A 16,562-nucleotide genomic window follows, 5' to 3' on the forward strand; every position below is an offset into this window, starting at 1 on the left:
GGAAGATAACAGACCAAGATTCCCTTTTGGGTAATCCTAATTCTACTCGTCAATAGGGAGGACGATACCTTCTGAACTGACATCAAACTACCAGGATCCGAACGACCTAACCAACTGGGGTTGATAACTCTTGCTAAGAAGTAACGAATTATTTAACTTACTGTGAGGATTCAACTACTATTTCATGACTGACCGATGATCGAGTGTGATTAGCTGTGACTCCAGGAAGAAAGTATACCAGGGCGAAATTGTGGGACAATGGCTTGATCTTAGATGTAGACAAAACGGTGTTTCCTACACAAGGTACAAACCGGATCTACACGGGATACGAAATCCGGAGAATCTAGAAAACTTATATCTAGGACCTTTGGGAACCCAGGACCAAACTCGTGAGGGTTTTACTTAGAAACCATATCTGTCAACTCAATCAAACGTCATCAACTTGACAAACTTGTCACTTCAGTTAACAAAACCGAAAGTACTTAAATTTGCTTCCGTGGAAGTCTTCACTTTTACTTCTAACGAGTAGATATTTGCATCTCTACTCCCCTCAAAGTAGTGGCATCACGCTGATTTCATTCGCTGAGAGCGAACACACGTTTGCTTCGTATACTCGGTCACTTCTCCCTTTTGGTGGAAACACATCGCTTCATCACTTGAAAACTTATACATAACCCATGCACCTTTTGCTACGCATGCGGTTTCATTTCGAATAAACACTTCATTAAAGTTCAAATGTTACGTGGCTAAATCTAATTACTGGATTGTGTTTCGAATGACCTACGTATTGTCATTGTTGACTCTTTTGTTATCAAGTCAACACACGTTCTTGAAACCGCTTTCTTTCAAGTTACATGTTTGCTATTATGCCAAGATTCCCTTGTTGATATGTACGTTTATTGTCGGGTTACGCTGAAACTAAGTTTGATTGCTTGAACTTATCCAGTTCACATATTTGATTTGAGACGCCATATGATGTATTGAGAGCATCATTATTCTAATACTTTGGCACAGATTCTTTTGTTTCGAGTCGTAGTAGACTTTTTTGGTCTATGACTCCACTAAATCGTTTGATTGCTTTCGATACCTTATGGGATACTTTCACAAAGTAGAAGCTTGCGCTTATTTGATTACTCACTTCCTACAAGGATTTAATTAATTATTTGACAACTCGCCCTAAATCCGTTTTGTTTATCACAATGAAATTCACTCGACACACTTGCGTGTTGAGTCACAGGTACAAAGATTCAATTCATATCACAGTGTACCTCCTAACGATTCTTTTGTAATCAATCGAATGCCTTGCGGCACTTGGTGCTTTCTCACCTTCAAATATAAACGACGACTCTTTGATGATTCCGTATTCAACCAAAAACTGTATGACATTGTGTAAATCAAATCTTCCGGTTTGTTTCGGTACACCTTCATCTGGTCTCAAACACGGTGAACTTGTTCAGTCACCGCTATTATGGAATTATGTCATTGCGACACCTTGTGGTGTCATTACAAACTTGTAGCCTGTGCTAATCATGGTCAACCGTTTCACACAAAACTACATAAACTATTGTTGACTGGTCATTTAAACATTTCTGATGCAACTACAAATCAAGCAAGGATACACCAGATTCGCTTGTGCTCAGTCGGCGTATTCTCGAAATTCAAAATGTCCAACACATTGAATCTTACCATTCGTCTACTCGGAGTTGACAGATCATTTTACTATTTCATTGAGTTGTTGATTTTGGATTCATATAGCGGATGCTATGTTTCGTGAAAACTCGCTTGCATATTGCGATCGATCGTTTGAGAGTCTTATTAGTCAAGGCTCCTCTTTAGTGGAACCCCCTACTAGCTGAGTTAAACTAGGCTATACGTCAGGTACGTCTTGTACCCATGACATCAACTGCTATGAGCACACACCTTTTAACCCTGGGATTCGGGTTGATATATATTCTTGGACTCACCAAATGTGAGTAAGGTTTGATTCGGATTGAAGATTATCTACCTTGATACTATTCATATACATACACGTGTGACGAAACCATAAAGGGGTTAAGGTAGTACAAATTTCGAGGACGAAATTTTTCTAATGGGGGGAGAATGTGACAACCCTCACCAAATCAGGTATCCGTACGAATTAATTAATACTTAATTAATGCTTAATTACTGTGCTTGCTTACAATTGTGATTAAACTGCTACTTGATTTCTGATACATACATATACATGCATCACACTTAATTGCCATCACTCTATTATTTACACAGAACTATAGTGACAAACTTGATGTACAATAGCACAGTAGCACAATGAACGGATAACCCAGTAAACGTGCTGACATAGCCAGCACCAGACAGACACTGTCTCTAAGGCCAGTATGAGCCGGGAATAGTTTACTACACTGGTAGGGAGTGTAGGGAGGTGAGGATTGTAGAACTGCGTCACTAGGTAATATTTATAGTGACCGGATGTGCCTAAAACATGCTTTAAATACAAAGTTCTGCACTTTATTACAAGATTCAGCATTTAATCTGACTAGTGAAGTGCAAAAACATGGGAAAGTAATACTAGACACTTTCCAAAGTGTCGGGAATTCATTTTGTCACTAAAAATAATATTAAAGCACTTTAAATGCTTATTTAGCACTTTAACAGATCAATATCCAACCGAACAACCGGACTTTACCGGGAACATAAAAATATTGTCAAAGATATTGTTTATATTTTTCTGAGCTAGTTAGGGTCCCCGAACACCCTAACACACTATATAAATAACAATACACATAAATCTCTAACTAATACCATTACTTTCCAACCAAATTACTTAACAAATATTTGAAACCAAACTAGAACCACCCCCCCCCCCCCCCCCCCCCGCCCTCCAAACCGGTTATGGGAGGTGGGGACACCCCCATGATTTTCTTTATTATTTTATTTGGTCTTGTAGTTGGATAAAGGAGCATGATGACTAAAGGTAATAGCTTTGGGAAGTTCTTTATAAATGGACCACTAGATAACCTTCAAACTCATTTTCACCAACATCAAACATTCACTTCTCTTCCTTCTCTTGTGTGTGTTCGGCCGCCACCTTCAACCATACAACCACCATCATCCAACCACCATACAACTATTTCTCATATACTCAAAGGTGCAAGGGATCTTACAACGAAGCCCGGTGCTCTCGAAAGTTCAAGAACCTCTCTAGATTTCTTTTATCCACCTCCTTTACGTCTTGTTTCTTCCCTAGCCTCGAGCTAGTTGTAAGTGCTTCTAAACACTTCCTTGTTCATGTTTAAAGTGGTTAATAAGAGATTTACTCTTAGGGATATATTAACATATTTTTATTTGGAACAACACATCGAAATACGACGCCATTACCTGGCAGGATATACAGGTACGTATAGTATTTTAAGAATACGAATATACAAGTATAAAAACCCCCATCCTTGGGAAGGAAATACGCATATACAATACTTGAGAAGTATAACTATAAAATAGTTGTCTAACTGTTATTCCAGAACTAAATACAATTGTTATAACTTGGAATAATATCAGAATTGTAACTCAAAATCATACATACTAAGACAAGGCACTACCCGTTCATCTAATAGGCATTAGACCATTGTAGGTAGCCGTGTTTGCCGCGGAGATTTGGGTTACGAGTAAGAAGACGGAATACTGTGAGTTCATGTCCCCCTTTTCTTTTAACTGTTTTCAGTTTTACAACTTCGGGGGTGAAATACATGTTACATACTGTTTACAAATGCTTTTATACATGGTATGATTAGCTAAGGAATCTACTGCTAGATCACGTGAATGGATAGGCTATTATCGTAAGACCATTAATCCTTGTATAAGGACCGAGAGGCATGAGTGATAGATCTATCGGGTATTGCGAGCCCCACACATGGGCCAGCGTGTGGCTGCATGTGGTGACTATGTCGTTCCGCCGGAAGGACCGGTATGAAATACGCGTTACAGGTTTGAGTGCTTCCTAGACCATATCACTCATTAATGTATTAGCTACACATTAATTGATCTCTTTTTCCTTATTGCTACATACCAAAAACATACATTATACAGACACGTTCTAACGATTTATACAAACTCACATACACATGAACTCGCTCAACTTTATGTTGACTTTTCAAACTACATGTATTTCAGGAAACTAACGGATCTGGCATGGTATGCACGTATTTTCAAGCTGCGTTTGAATAAAGAAGTCATCCAGGGTTTAGAAGGTGTAACCTCTTCCTGGACGGGTCACATATCCCTAAACCTAGTATTGTTTGAAAGTCTTTTGCTAAGTCTTTATGAACTCACTTAAATCAAGTCAAGGTTTGTAACTTATTTTGTGATTGTTGAAAATGGGATTTTTCTAAATTTTATTAATGGATGAATATCTCATGTTTTTATCATATAGCATTGTTATGATTGTTGCTATGGTATTAAGAAGTCACACCAAATAAACCCACGCTTCCGCAAAGCCAGGGTGTGACACCTTGGGTGTCACCAAGTCATCAACACTCGGTTTCTTACCTCCCATATTCTTCTCATAGAACTCTTTAACCCCTTTGACTTTTCGATCAATCATCTTTCCAAAGATATGTTTAACTTCGGGGTTAAAGGCCTTTTCGACATCAAACACCTTTTTATCATCATAAAATTGGTTTGATATTTCAACTTTACCAATTTTCTTTTTAAAATTTTCAACACTCAATGGTGGAAAATTTTCATCATCCATCTGAGTTACTGATTTTTCACATTCTGAAACAACCTGTGGCTCATCTGACTTTGTGGAATCAGATTCATCGCCAGAAGATAGCTCCTCTGATTTTGACCTATCAGAATCATCGCTAGAGTTATTCCCAGACTTCTTAACAACCCATTTCTGGTTGTCAGATTTAGCTTTCTTCTTGTAAAACCTGTTTGAACATTCACCAATTTCAAATGTAGAATTTTTGAATAGTTTTGTTCTGTCAATTGGTGGTTCAAATTCAACAACTTTGTTCTTCAGTTTACGAGAAACTCCCTGTTTTGGTGCTATTGCCTTAGAACACTCTCTGGGAATATGTCCAACTGAATTGCATTGGAAACAGGTTCTCGTATCTTTCTTCTGACCAGCAACCTTCATCTCTTCATGCTTCTTTGCAAGGAATTCTTTGTTTGATTGTTTTCTGAACAATCTTTCTTTCTCTTCTTCAGAAAATGTACCTGAAACAAATGTCATTTTTGCTTTAAAATCATGAACATATTTTTCATTTTTCTATTTTTCTGTTGGAGTAAAACCAAGACCTTTCTTTTTGAAATTACGGTTAGGGTTTGGTTTCTTGTGAAAACCAGAACCAGAACTGTAACCTTTTATCTTGTTAAATCTTTGTTGAACTCTTGAGGTGTATTTTTTAGGTTTTTCAATAAGATGTAAATCTTTTATTTCAGAAATATTAATTTCTGTTAGTTTGAAAACCTTTTTAATCAATTCAGTTTTGACACCTCTTATTGGAAATTCCTTATTAGAATATAATTTGTCTGAATCATTCAAAGTATAAGCAACTTTAAACGATTCATCACTCAAATTAGATTTTGATAACAGGAATTCATTACTATAAACTCTTTTGCTCTGATTTTCATGTTGACCCGGAGTGCTGGACTTAGACTTTGACTCTGAACAAGACTCCGACTTTGACTCCTCAGTTTCATCGTTATCTAACACATGATCCACCACTATCTTCATCAATTGAGATTGTTGATCAGTGTCAGACGATGTAGACGTGACATCTATGTTTTCTAGCAAATTGACTGAGGACTCCGACTCCCATTGTAAGTTTGTAGCCTTTTTGACTGTTTCATCATTTGGATTTCTAGGCAAATATCCATTATCCAGCGGGGGTGGACACTTGTTGTAACTGACACCTTGTTTCTTACCAGAATTTTTCTTGTCAGCCTTTCTCTTAGTGTCTTTCTTCTTCTCAGTCTTTTTCTCTGGAGTCTTTCCTTCAGAAGCTTTTCCATTAATTCTTTCTTTAGTTACTTCATCATCTTCAAATGCCTTCATACCTTCAACAGTAGGATAGATCCTGTCAATGACATAAGAAGTATATGAGTAACTTTTCAACAAACGATTTACTCTCTCAGTCACAATTCTTTGCAACTCCAGTTTCTGTTCAAGAACAGCACACTATTCATTATAGTTATTCACAACTTTCTGCTTTGTCATGAATGCTCCTTGAAGAGTTTTCATAGCAGATGCCTGTTCTTCACTTGTGTCATTGTACATATTCATCGCTTTGTTCAGCACATCATAAGATTCCTTCAATCTATTCATATTGTGAATTAATGAACTGTTTTGTTTCTTCTTTCTTCACAATTTTCACACATCACTGGACACTTTTTCGCAACAGCTTCTTCATCAATCTTGAACTTTGGAACTTCTTTCACCTTTTGTCGGACCACCGGAGCTTCATCATCACTGCTCATCGGTGTCCTTACCTTTTTCTTTTTCTTTTTCGCTTTCTCATCTTCACTATCACTCTCAGTCAGCATCTTCAGATGTTCTGCCATTCTTTTTGCATAATACTTAGTTCCATCATCATCACTATCTTCTTCAATTCTTGCAACAAAAGCTGTGTGAGCTGTATGGGCTGTGGCTTGATCAGGAATATAATCATCCCAAGTGAAATTCTCCCAGCTAAAACCTTCAGGTAATTTCTCATCATCTTGATCAATCACACATGCTTTAGCATCAGATGGAATATACTTATCCCAGTTAAAACCTGATGATGGATTCTTCTCATCTTGATTCACCATACAAGCTCTCTTTGACGGATCTTCAATCACATTTCTGCCATGTGCAATTTGTGCCTGATGTTGTTGTTGTTGAGGTGATTGTTGAGCAACTTGGTGGTAGATGGCCTTTCGATAGTAATCATTGTTGTTGTTGAAAGGATTCTGAGCTCCATTGCTTGGCGATTGGTGCACTCCCTCTTGAAGTGTCCTTTTTTCCTGCAACGAAAACAAGTGACTTTAGATTTATCAAAACCTAAAGTAGAAATGTTAGCCTCACGTAAGTCATTTCTTCCTGTGATCTGTTTAAATTTCTCAGCTCTCCTTAGAACACTGGCCAAACACCACTTAATATCCTTAAGCTCCATCTCCTCAGCATCGATTTGATCGTAATCCTCTTTAGTAAGCATTGGATTTCCGATCTTTCCGGCCACAAAACTACTGTATAATTCTAAAACCATTCCCAACAAAGACATGTGATTTTTAGCAACTTCCTCAAAGTAAACTTGATTATTCTCAAGATTTAGCACAATGTTACACTGAAGTTTTCTCCCATTCTTTGTTGCTGAGATATGCGGATCAAATGATGAAAATGATGAGAAACTTGTATTGCTGCTTGATCCTTTTAATGAACTTCCGGTTGAATTCTTGCGTTGTAAGCAGTTTCCACTTTTGGAGATAAATTTGCAGTTTTCTCATTCACCCCTGCTTTGTAGTAAAGCCCGATATCCTGTTCACCATCGAAATATTTCATTCGAATAATCCTTCATTGTTCCATATCTTGAGCTTCAATCTTTTCAATAAATTTGCTAAGCGTCGGATTGTTGAACCCTTTCTTGTTTCTTAGCATCATGAGATATGTTCCCCAAGTCTCGTGTGGCAACGCATCTGCAAGTTTTTCAATCAACTCTTCATTATCTTTTCCAATGCTTAATCTTCTCATGTTGGCTAAAAGATTGCAATATCTTTCAATAATTTGCTTTGTGCTTTCATTTTTCAGCCCACGAAACAAATCAAATTCTTTCTTCAAGAGCAATTTCTTGTTCTTGATCATTTCCTGACTACCAACAAACTTTGATCGCAACGCTTTCCAAATTGAATAAGAACTTCCATTGTGTTGCAACAAGATCATGATGTCTTCCTTTACAGCTTGTTGTAGCAGATTTAGCATCATCTTCTCATCTTTGTGTGTTGCAACAAGATCATGATGTCTTCCTTTACAGCTTGTTGTAGCAGATTTAGCATCATCTTCTCATCTTTGTATTTCTTTCTGTTTTCAGCACTCAGATCTTTAAAAGGAATAATCTCCTCATCATCATTTGTCGGTCTCACATACTTAGTTTCCACACATTCCCAAGCATCTAGATAGTTTGCTTGTACCCAGTTCTCGAAACGACTTTCCCAACCCTTATACTCTTCGATATTCATTAATTTGGGAGGCTTTTGCATCGTCCCCATTTAGTTTTCTAACATAGTGTTCTGTGCAAGACAGATCGGGGTAACCGGAGTAGCGAAAGCGTTGTAGAATTCTTCGTCCATGATTCGAATTTTAAAAATTTCTTACAACAGTCCTTTCGAGCGAAATCAACAAAATAACTAGAAGCACTGATTCAAGCGGAATCAGTCAGTTAGTTCTTGTTCAAGCGAAACCTTGTTCTAGGGGAATTAAGAATTCTGTTCAAGCGAAATCAGAAAGTAATCTGGAGCGGAATCAAATCAAATCTTTGGAGCGGAATATCAGTTCGAGCGAAATCAACTAACATTTCCAAGCGGAATAATGTTTTGGAGCGAAATCAAAACTCAATCTCAAGCGAAATCACTGATGATGTCATCATTTTGCGAGTGTTTTCAAGCGGAACCTCAAAGTTATGCAGTTTTAGTTTGAATTTAGACCTGAAACTTCTAAGGGTTTGTTAATTCACAATTCCGAATGCACTGTGTGAAATTGAGCCAAATTTGACCGTGAAATGATGTTCTATTCGAAAAAGAAGGTGTAGAAAACAGAAATCGCAGCCGAATTGGTATGAACTCTTCCTCCTGAGCTCTGATACCACTTGTAGGATCGTTTTGTGACCCAAACGAGTCGGTCAGAAGAGTTAAACTCAGTTTCAGAGGCGGAAACTAAGAAATCGAGGTCAATTCAGCTAGAATATCACTATAAAATGTTGTTTCTATTAATTGAAAGACGTTTACAGCGCTGACAACACTTCGGCAGCACTTCATTGCAAACTGGAAGAATGAGATGCTGATTCCGCTCGGGACTACCCTATATATAGGGTTGCTGATTTCGCTTGAACACACTCGAGCGATATCACTTCATACCATTTGGAGTGAAATCAGTAAATAACAACTACGAGCGAAATCGGATCATATTGATATTTCGCTTGAAATGACATCGTGTCATTTGGAGCGGAATCAGCACTAATTCACATATTCTCGATTCAAGTGCCCTGTTCTAACCTATTCTTTACAAGACTCGATACAAGACATAGACGACAGACGGATGCACCAACAATATTCTCCGGGAGTGAAAGTACAAATGCGCACCCTCGCATTATAGTACCTTTCCAGCTGTGTCTTGTACTTGGCTTCTTTAATTCGCGTAATCTCGCGCCTTTCTTCCAGAAGGTCCAAGTCAGGACGGCGCTCTGCTTCGTTATCAACCGTGTTGACTCCTGTCAAGCGTGGTGATAGGAGTCCAACTTCAGCTGGGATAACTGCCTCCGAGCCATAGACTAGGCTGACGTGGAGGAGGCAAAAAGTACGAAAGGACCCCTACGTGGCACCAATCATAGGGCAGAGACACCTGCCCCACGATCTCCACTAACCTGCTGATGTCAGAGGGACAATGAGGCCGACAACAGTGACGCGTGGCTCCAATCACGGTGCGCCAGCACCGGGAAACTTCTAGAAGCCACTAACGGTCGACACCAGTGAGACAAGGAGCATATCCGCTACGTTGTCGCCATCCGGCCCAAGGCCCATCAGCCCATGGTGTGTGTATCTTGACCAAGTGTGATGGCTTCAGTTTTGCGTTGGGGATTTGCTAACCAGGTATAATACTTTATTATGTTTTTAAGTTTATACTGACCCCATTTTCCAATTCTACTATAAACAAGAAATGTATATAGTTTGGATATTATATCTTTATTTTTGATATATTTAGGCTCCAACTTGTATTTGAGATGCCCATTTCCTACGGTTTAATCCAACGGACAAAAGGACCGTGCTTAGGTACACAGATAAAACTAGTAAAATCCATAGAGTTAGCAAAGGCGCACCGGAGCAGGTATTAATATTGATCTAAAACTATTTAAAATCTAAATGCGAAACTTTACAATTTCATATCGTTAGTGGCATGAAGCTACGGTGCATTGGAATATGACCGAATGAAAAATAGAAAAACAAAACACTTTCATATTGCCATTGATCCGCAGACCAAATGGTTTGGGGAAGGTGGGAAGGTTTACCCACTTATGGGTGGGGTTCCTGCCCGGGAGATCTCAGAGTCAAATCATGCGGTAGGCGAACTGTGGCACCGGTTCAAACTCGCAATAGTATGCCACCTGTTCAAAGGCCAAATGCCTAACCGGGTGATCTAGTCGTCCAAATAAAACAGTTTCATATCGCTCAATCATTCTGATAACATTGTAGTGCTAATCTTGAACATAAAATCAGATATCGCGAACAAGGTGCATTGGATAATCGACAACTTTTCAGAGTGTGGGCTTCGTTCTCTTGGAGTTACTTTCCAGGTGATTCAGATGTTTCAACACAAGCTCGATGGTTAACATCCTAAGTTTTGTTAAAAAAAAGTTTAGTCATTTTTTTTTGTTTCAGGAAGTGCTGGCTGGAAAGAAAGAGAGCATAGGTGAACTGTGGGAGTTCGTCGACCTTCTTCCTTTATTCAACCCTACACAACATGATAGTTCTGAAACGATCAACAGACGAGCAGAGCTTTATATCTTACTTTAAAGATCTTACATTGATATATGTGGACGTTGTGGCCTCCAATGGTTCTTGGTATCCATCCTCGATAATACTTGATCCTTAGTTCTTGCAAATCTTGTGATTCAAACAAGACTTTCATTTGTATGTGCCATTGATCGTAGTTTTTGGCCCGTTTGTTTCGGTAAATGTGTTGGAATATTGGTACTCATCTCCATGTTATTTTTTATATGTGTTCTTGATGTTTATCGTGTCTGGCGTTTACTCCATTGATTGTATGAGGAATGGTGCTCTGACACTAGTATATTTGAAAAAAGAAATAAGATTTTGAATGAATAAATGCCGTTATGTATATATGGCAAGGAACTGGCTCGACAGTTATCATTAAACCGATGCAACCGGCTCGAGAGTTATCATCAAACCGGTGAAACCGTTGTCAAGTTGTCATAGTTCATCAAGTTTGTAATTAAATACATTGTTGTTAGTGTAAATATGTATACATAGCCTAGCTTCGTTATTTTGATTTGTATCTTTATAAAATCAATATACAATTCTTTTTTGCTTTGACTTTTAGTTATTTTGGATCCGGCCTTCAATAATTAACATAAATAAATTTCTCGAGCCCGGAAAGCAGTTCGAGTGATAACCTAAGGGTGGGGGGTATGGTTAATCACTCTAGGGTGTTTGAGTGATTCTCTACCCAATAATATTATGTCATGTCAACTCCCCATTCCACTCCCCATTTTGCACTCAATCACTAGGTATGGTTAATCACTCTAGGGTGTTTGAGTTATATATTTTTTTGATTGGTTCTTCTCTGCTCTCTCCTCTCTCTCTCCTCCATCACTCTTCTCCACCTTCGATGACTATTCACCAATTTCTCTCCCTCTCTCCTACTCAAACACCCTAACTCAATCATGATGGTGTGGTCACAGATCGGTGACACCCACTCACCGAATGACTCCCCGCACATCATACCGCCCACCCTAATATGTATATATATATATATATATAGAAACAATGAATCTCATAATTACAACTAATATGGTAAAATAACCTTAAATGCATGAAAATTTTTTCAAACCATTTGAAAAGAGTATAAACGTATACAATTAGTTTTAGAAACTTTTGTTGGTTGGGTATAGGTAACTGTTAGTGGGTTTTGGTATGTCCGTTCAATGTGTTAGATTGGTTGTGTGCTCAATAGTGTGTTTGAGGGCAAATGATTTAGGCCAATTGTTTGAGGATGTAAAGAATTAGGTCAATGGTATTAAGTGATTAGATTAATTATTGAGCCAACACTATATAAAACCAGTCATTTGAAATTTTTTTCCTAAGCTTTGGTGTCAAACCTTTAAGGAACTTTGAGGGTCTGAGAGTGTGTGTTTGAGAGAAGATCACAGAAATGATCTCACATGCGTAAATGTTTATGTAAACTCTTTCCAAATGAATTAAATCTGTGATGACTTCGTTGACGTTTACATACCGAATTTGTATATCTTTCTCAAACATACTTTATACATGAGATTCAATCGGATTCTCGATCCTAGCAGTAACATATTATAGGTCATTCCCACCCAATTACCTAAACATCACCTGGATTAATACATATTATAATATATGAATATTATGTGGAACTTGTTAGAAACAAACATAATTATTAGAAATGTGGCTGACTATTTGGTATATAAAATCGGTCACTAGAAAGAGTTGAGTATTGACTTTTAGGTAATTAGTATCTGCATAAATAACTTTTATTCACATAAACACATCAATAGGTATACATGAAACCCTGATCGGTAGTGACTAATAAATACACGATAGGTCTAAGACATAATTTTATAATTGGGTATAAAACTAAAATTAAAATACGTAACTGAGTTTCATCCCTATTTGCTTCCAGAACGCAATACAATAAAAACTAATAGGGATGAAACTTAGTTACGTATTTTAATTTTAGTTTTATACCCAATTATAAAATTATGTCTTAGACCTATCGTGTATTTATTAGTCACTACCGATCAGGGTTTTACAATAAATGGATAGGAAGAATAAAAATGGTTTGATGTGAATTTTTTAATCCAATTTAGTTTTTATTGTATTGCGTTCTGTGAAAACAATTAGTTTTACAATAAATGGTTAGGAAGAATAAAAATGGTTTTTTATTTGATATAGTTTACCAGTTTAGCTTAAAGAGTCTATAAGGTCACGAGGTAAATATTGTTAGGATCAAACGGGTCACACGAACACAGTTAACACACACGCATAGTTCACAATCAAGAACACAAGGATTTATAGTGGTGCAGTTCGGCTCTGGCCAACATCCACTCTCGGTAACTAGGAGATTTTTATTAACTTGGTATAAGTAATTACAGATACAAAACAATCTCATATATAAGATTGAATGAAAGAAGAAAGTCAAAAACAAGATCCGTGAATTCTGGATCACATTGAAGACTGGATCACCCCTACTTTTTTATCCTCTTATCCTTTTAACCAGCTTTTCTGACATCAACTTGATCAAGTGGATTCACACTCAACAATCCCCCATTTGAAGCCAGGGAATAATCTTCACATGTGCTTCAACTGTGCATCAGTATTTCTGTAAAAAAAAATCTTTCGATCTTAGCACATTCATAGTTACATGGCATTCTCTTCAATTATCCTGAAGGCCAGATGAAGCTATGCAAAGCTTCAACTTCTCTAAGGTGACAACCTTAGTCAACATATCATATGGATTTTCACTTCCTTTGGTCTTCTTCAACTTCAGAGTACCTTCACTAACTTGCTCTCTTATGAAGTGATATCTCAGCTGTATGTGTTTCGTCTTCGAATGGAAGACAGGATTCTTTTCAAGATGACTTGCACTTTGATTGTCACAGAATAGTGCACAATCAAGTTGTTCCTTGCCAAGCTCTTTGAGAAAATTCTTCAACCATATAAGCTATTTGCTTGCTTCAGCAACTGCCATATACTCTGCTTCTGTGGTTGAAAGGGCAACACTTTTCTATAGTCTAGACATCCAACTTACCGCAGTGCCTCCCACTGTAAAGACATACCCGGTGGTGCTTTTGTAAGATTCTTTACAACCACCAAGGTCTGCATCTGCAAAAACCCTTCAGAATAACATCTTTCCTTTTAAAATGCAATGCCATCTTTGAAATTCCCTTCAAGTATCTCAGCAACCATTTAACTGCTTCCCAATATTCTCTTCCCGGATTGGACATAAACCGACTAACAACTCCCACTGCATGAGCTACATCTGGTCTTACGCATACCATTGCATACATGAGGCTACCAACTGTCGATGCATACTGAACTTTAGCCATTTCTGCTTTGTCTTTATCTGATCTGGGTGACTGAACTTTAGAAAGCTTAAAGTGACTTCCCAAAGGTGTGCTTCTGATCTTGGCATCTTTAAGGCTGAATCTATCTAACACTTTCTCAATGTACTTTTCTTGAGATAGTGTCAAAGAACCATCTTTGTTTCTGAAAATACTCATCCCGAGTATTTGATTTGCAGCTCCCAAGTCTTTCATCTCAAACTCTTCAGACATTTGCTTCTTTAACTTCTTGATTTCTGTTATGTCTGAACCTGCAATCAACATATCATCCACATATAGTAGTAGAATGATATAAGAACCCTTGAACTTCTTGATGTAACAACAATGGTCATTATCATATCTCTTGTAACCAATTCTTCCCATGGAGTCATCAAACTTCAAGTACCACTATCTGGGCGCTTGTTTCAGACCATACAAACTCTTCTTGAACTTACACACCAAGTTTTCTTTGCCTTTAACCTGAAAACCTTCTGGTTTTGTCATGTAGATGTCTTCTTCTAGGTCACCATGTAGAAAAGCTGTCTTGACATCTAGCTGCTCTAGATGCAAGCCTTCTGCTGCTAAAATACTGAGAACAAGTCTGATGGTAGTCATTTTCACCACTGGAGAAAAATATTTCATTGAAATCAATTCCCTCTTTCTGCTGAAATCCCTTGACCACTAATCTTGCTTTGTACCGTTTGGTAACATCATGTCCATCTTTGACTCTGAAAACCCATTTGTTTTGAAGAGCCTTCTTCCCAGCTAGAAGCTTTGTTAAGTGTTAGGTCTTGTTCTTCTCAAGCGACATCATCTCATCTTTTATTGCTAACTCCCACTACAATGAATTTTTCAACCCCATGGCTTCTGAGTAACACTGGGGTTCACCATTTTCTGTCAGAAGTATGTAAGTGACAGATAGTGAATATCTGTCTGATGGTCTAATGACTCTGGAGGATCTTCTTGGTTGAAATTGAGGAGTTTCTAAGGATTTTGGAGTTTGAGGAGCAACTTCTTCTTCTTCAGAATCATTACTAGAATCTTCCCCTGAGCTCCCACTGTCGTTTGACTCATTCCCATTTTCTGGAATGTCGATGAAGCTTCTTTTCTTGTTTCACCACTTTCAAATTCAACATATTATTTCTGAATTTCTGGTCCTTTGGTGTTTCTGTCTTTGTACAATTCGTTTTCATTGAAGACGGCATTCTTATTTCTGATTACTTTTTTGCCTTCATTATCCCAAAGCCTGTAACCCATTTGTTCTGACCCATAACCAATGAACGTGCACTTCTTGGATTTTGAGTCTAACTTATCCCTGTCACCAGCTTCTAACAAATCGTAAGCACTACAACCAAAGACTCGTAAGTGTTCGAGACTTACCTCCTTTTCTAGCCACATTTCTTCTGGCAACTTGAAATCTAAGGGAACAGTTGGTGAACGGTTGATCAAGTAGGCTGCAGTGTTAACTGCATCGCCCCAGAATGTCTTGGGCATCCCGGCATTCTACTGAGGAGTTCCGGGAACTGTATTGATCATCTTTATCCCTTCCTTGGCACAATAGTCAGTGAACTGCTTGCTTATGTATTCACCACCATTGTCTGACTTTAAGCACTTGACATGACCGTGTCGTCCCGATCAGTCAAAATCCCAATTAAAACTTGGTAGCTAGGGTAAGTCGGGTATCGTATCCATGAAGAGCAGGTGGTCAGTATCGCACGACCCGTTCAATTAGTTAGACTATTTACAAAAATGTACAATGTGATTATGAAGTTTGCTAATTTTTATAAATTTATTTGATTGGAAAATGAATCGGAGTGAACCGGCAATTGGATGTTATTCTTAAAACAATGTGTGATTAACTAAAATTGTAAACTAAACTAAAAAGTTGAAACAAGAAATTAGAGTACGGATCACACCCGGTTCGATAATTGCAAGACCTAGGGTTTCTACGTGTTTTAACTTGATTCAATTGCATGTAGTGATTAACGGATTACTATCACGAAACTTAGGTGCCAATTGCTATCTACGTCATAGACAACGGACACAATGTACTTCATTACCTCGGACATGTAAATCCTAACCTAAGATAAGGCATAATTGCACATAACCATTTCGCAAAGTCATAACTTTATCATCGTTCGATAATTCACGAATTCGAAACAAATGCAAGACAATTATCCAAGGTTTCAAATACTAAACAATTTGTCACAAAACCAAATTAAAATACAAATGCATAAACCTAGAAAATCTTACAACATCTACACCGGGGTGAAACCCTAGGACACTAGCCGCTCATAGTTGAATGGACGCGATCAAAAGCTTGAGATAGTGATGAAGACATGATTGATACGGTGTTGTGCCTGATCGATGATGATGTTTGTTTTGTGAGATTCCCCAATTGTGTTACACGGCTGCCAATAATCGATGGGTATAATAGAGCCCAAAAATGTTCTCGGCCCAAAAAGTGATGATCTTGAAAAATAATAAATCCTCCACTCCAAAGTCTAA

The 16,562-nt window shown here is 37.9% G+C and overlaps 1 protein-coding gene across 1 annotated transcript in view; it reads left to right on the forward strand.

Annotated features, from left to right (window-relative positions):
- Positions 1 to 10,758, forward strand: part of LOC118480176 (plasma membrane ATPase 2-like) — a 33,320-nt gene extending 22,562 nt beyond the window's left edge. The window contains exons 2-3 of the mRNA XM_035974889.1: positions 10,462 to 10,538; positions 10,624 to 10,758. Coding sequence (XP_035830782.1) covers positions 10,462 to 10,538; positions 10,624 to 10,758 — 212 coding nt within the window. The remainder of the gene's footprint in view (positions 1 to 10,461; positions 10,539 to 10,623) is intronic.
- The last annotated feature ends 5,804 nt before the right edge of the window (positions 10,759 to 16,562 follow it).

The sequence above is a fragment of the Helianthus annuus genome, chromosome 7, assembly GCF_002127325.2.
Source record: "Helianthus annuus cultivar XRQ/B chromosome 7, HanXRQr2.0-SUNRISE, whole genome shotgun sequence".
Lineage (NCBI taxonomy): Eukaryota > Viridiplantae > Streptophyta > Magnoliopsida > Asterales > Asteraceae > Helianthus > Helianthus annuus.